General features: G+C 38.7%; 1 protein-coding gene across 1 annotated transcript in view; it reads left to right on the top strand.

Moving 5' to 3' along the window:
* SGTB (small glutamine rich tetratricopeptide repeat co-chaperone beta) overlaps nucleotides 1-4,092 on the top strand; it is an 88,232-nt gene that overhangs the window by 81,845 nt on the left and 2,295 nt on the right. The window contains exons 8-9 of the mRNA XM_007952863.2: nucleotides 1,088-1,125; nucleotides 1,567-1,650. Coding sequence (XP_007951054.1) covers nucleotides 1,088-1,125; nucleotides 1,567-1,650 — 122 coding nt within the window. The remainder of the gene's footprint in view (nucleotides 1-1,087; nucleotides 1,126-1,566; nucleotides 1,651-4,092) is intronic.

Below are 4,092 nucleotides of genomic sequence, written 5' to 3'. Positions count from 1 at the left end.
GAAGAATTGATGCTTTTGAGCTGTGGTGTTGGTGAAGAATGCTGAAAGTTCCGTGCACTGCTAAAAGAACTAACAGTTCTCTCCTGGAGGAGGTGCAGCCAGAATGCTCCCTGGAGGTGAGAATGGCTAGACTTCTTCTCACATACTTTGGTCATGTTGTCAGAAGGGACCATTCCCTGGAGAAGGATGTCATGCTTGGTAAAGTGGAGAGTTGATGAAAGAGCCCTCAATGAGATGGATTGAGACTGTGGAAGCGGCAATGGGCTTAAGTATCGTAAGAATCATGGAGCTGGCACAGGACTGGCAGTGTTTCATTCTGCTGTGCACAGGGTCGCTATGAGTCTGAGATGACTCGACAGCACCTAACAACAACAGTCATTTGTTGGCTCTGAGTCAGCAATCCTAAGTTGGATTTGAGACTTAGGACAGAAATATTTGCAAGTCAATCAAACAATTGTGTTCTGATAATCAAAGCAGGTGGTTCCCCCTGCCACACACACCAATACCCATTTAGGGTTAGTGAATCAAAAATTACTGTCTACAAAGATTTAGATTAAGTTTAAATTTTACATGAATATTGTTGATAATACCAGCTTGAGGCAAAAAAAATTGTTGTGTTTCCTCAATGGAAAGCTTGTAAAAACTGTGTGTTTAAATCTGATTTACTCCCATTCCCAACCCACCCTCACCTCCACTGTAAACACAGGAGCAATTCAAACCATTCAGTCCCATGTAGCATGGCTGCATCTCCTTTGGAATAGAGCGTCTCACGTGCAGGAGATACTTTTCACTATACTTTTAAAGTTTCTACTTTCCCTTTTGGCTTAATTGATCTGATCAGTAGTAGTAAGCTATATCATCACTATTCTGCATTTATAGTGTTGTTTGTAGTCTCTTTATCCTTGCAATGCATTTTATAATAACTTTTCCCCCTAGTACCACCTTTTTTCCATTTACTTTGTCTAGCACATTAAAAGTCTACCAAATATTAGTACATTGTTAGCTTTTTTTTTTTAAAATACATTGTTGTGAAAGATCTCTAAATATTAAAGACCTTTAATGGGGGATGCCATTTTTCAATTAACAGGCAGCAAGTTTAATGCAGAATCCTCAAGTTCAACAACTGTAAGTATATAGAAAGAGCTTATTACATTTTCCCCTTCTACCCAACAGGCTCTGCATTTGAGAATATCAGCTCAAAAACGATAAAACTACCCTTAATACTAATCAGTTGGAACTTAGAGCCACACTTGGCTAAACTTCCTTCATACCAAACCAAACCAAACTCACTGCCACTGAATTGATTCTGACTCACAGCGACCCACACTGGGTTTCCAAGGCTATAAATCTTTATGGAAGCAGACTACCTCATCTTCCACAGAGCAGCTCGGGGCTGCAAACCATGGACTCTTTGGTTAGCAGCCAAAATGCCTTAACTACTGTACTACCAGAACTCCTTAACTTCCTACATAATGAGGGTATATTTAACTGTCTTTTCATTGGACAGCTATCCTATTTGTTAAGAATGTATGCCAATCCCACTGATAAGTCTTTTGTGTACTCTAGAATGTCAGGAATGATGACAAATGCCATTGGGGGACCTGCAGCAGGAGTTGGGGGCCTAACTGACCTGTCCAGTCTCATTCAAGCGTAAGTGGTACTTATAAGAGAAATAGTAAAAATGTAGTTTATATTTTATAGTTTGTCTCTAAAGTGAGGGAATCAAGGCTTCATTTTTAAAATTTTTATGTAATCTTTTAATATTAGTGGCATCCTTGTTTATTAAATCTGGAAGAAGTTTATAAATTGGGCTCACTTTTCAGGTATACGAGCAGGAATCCAGACATGAGTTGTCTGGTCAGCTGTCATATGTGCTCAATGGGCTTTTTAAAGGAGTCTTCAAGTACCAACAGTGTTATTTTTTCCCCCTTACCAGTTCAGTAGTAATATTAGTGGAAGGGGAGTAGGTAATTTACATTCCTATTCAATGATTAAGAAACTGACATGGAGGTAGTGACTTACTGAGGGTTTCAAGGAATCCATGGCATAGCTAGTTGTACATTTAGTCTTTTGACTTCAGCCTAATTTTCCTTACTTGATTATGCTGTCAGTATGATATTACTAGTTGCTGTCTAGGCAGTTCTGTCTCATGGTAGCTCTGTGTGTGTCAGAGTAGAACTGCGCTCCATAGAGTTTTCAGCGGCTGACTTTTCAGAAGTAGATCACACACCTGTGTTCTAAGGCACCTGTGTGTGGACTCAAACGGCCATCTTTCTGGTTAGTAATCAAGCATGTTAACCATTTACACCAACCAGGGACTCTTCAGTATGCTAAAGTCCTCAGTTTCGTAATTGGGATGTCAATGCTATCATCTTCATTTATAGAGCTTCATAAGGATTGGTGATACGGTACTGTGGAGGGCAAGGAAAGAAACAGTAAATACCATGTGTCTACATTTAATGTGGTTTCTTATATAAATTCTTATTCCCACTGAAGATTTAAGAAAAAAACTTTTTTTTTTTCAAACTTGAATATGTAACTGACTACTCAGGGATATAGATTAAAGTAAAACATCTTAATTTAGGTACACATACATACATTACATATATTAATTTTCAAACATTTTTTCCTCTCTTCATATTTTAGGAAACTATTTTATTTAAACTTCTTGTCATCACTAGAGAAAAGTCCTTGCATCCTCTCACTACTTGAGCACATGCACTTTTTCACTTCTATTCAAGTAATTCAAGACACACTTTCTGCATCTGTGTATGATGCTGTCACTGAAAATTTTATATAAAGCCACAGGTTACCTATTTGCTCTGTGATCAAGACCATGTACTGCTTATATCATTTTTCGAGTGATCTTTAAGTAGTAGCATGGTTATAAAGATATTTAATACTTGCAATTGAGGGTTAGTCTCAGGAATTTGAGTTGAACTTCTTTGCCTTTTTAAAAACCAGTACTGTTAAGTGACCTTTGTAAGCATCTCAGACTGGGTGTTATACTCTTTAATATCAGGGACTTTTAAGACTTGAATATAAGGGAAAAGATGGCATTATTTTTGAGCATATACAATGAAAGCCCCTTTCTTCTTTGTGGTTATGCACTAGAGAGGTAGATTTCACACAATTCTGCTATTTACTTTTTAGCTTGGGTGGTTTTTCTTTTTTTCTTACAAGGAAGTTTTCACTGTAATAACTCTGTATGGAGGCATTGGTAAACTTGCAGATATTAAAGCTATGTGTGATAGTTAAGGTTGTGTTCAACTTGGCTGGAACTTGATTCTAAGTGGTTTCAGCAATTATGATGTAGTCATCCCACATGATGAGCTTTGATGTAATGTAATCACCTCCTTGAAGAGATGTGGTACGAGCAGCCAGTCAGTTGAAAGGGAGTTTCCTTAGGGGTGTGGCCTGCTTCCAATATATATACAGGAAAGTTCTCAGCTTTCTGCTGAATCTGGATCTGCATCTGGCTCAGCATCATCTCCACTTCCTGGACTTGAACCAGTGGCCTACCATATTGCCTGCTGATCCTGGGATTGTTACCTTTGCAGCCTATAAGCCAACAATCTGCCATTTTACCTGCTGATCTTAGATTCATCAGCCTGTGAAGCTGGCAGCCTGCTGATGTTGGGTTCATCAGCCCCTGCAGCTGCATGAGTAAGGAGAAGCCTCCAGCTTGACATTTGACCCACTGACTGGGGACCTGCCAGCCTCTACAAGTGCATTAGACTTTTACTTGAGATAATTTCTCTTTCTAATATATATTTATAAGCTTCACTGGCTTTGTTTCCCTAGAGAACTTAGCCTAATATAGGGCAGAAGAAAGAATGGTTCTCACATCATGTCAATTTGATGTCCTGCAAGCATCATTTGAACAGAACCCCTGCCCTGGTATAAACTAGAGAAGAACTTGCCAAAGAAATTGGCATTCCAGAGTCTAGAATTCAAGTTTGGTTTAAAACCACAGAAGAATACAGAACTTGGTACCAGGAGTGGGGAGTTGCTCTACCAGATAACTAGAATGTGGAAGTGATTTTGGAATTGGGGAATGAGTAGAGATTGAAGAGTTTTTTTTTTTTTTTT

This window comes from Orycteropus afer, unplaced genomic scaffold (assembly GCF_000298275.1).
Source record: "Orycteropus afer afer isolate SDZICR_OR568_19922 unplaced genomic scaffold, OryAfe1.0 scaffold00362, whole genome shotgun sequence".
Lineage (NCBI taxonomy): Eukaryota > Metazoa > Chordata > Mammalia > Tubulidentata > Orycteropodidae > Orycteropus > Orycteropus afer.
The sequence above is the reverse complement of the archived record's forward strand: the minus strand, read 5'-3'. Positions and strand labels throughout refer to the sequence as shown.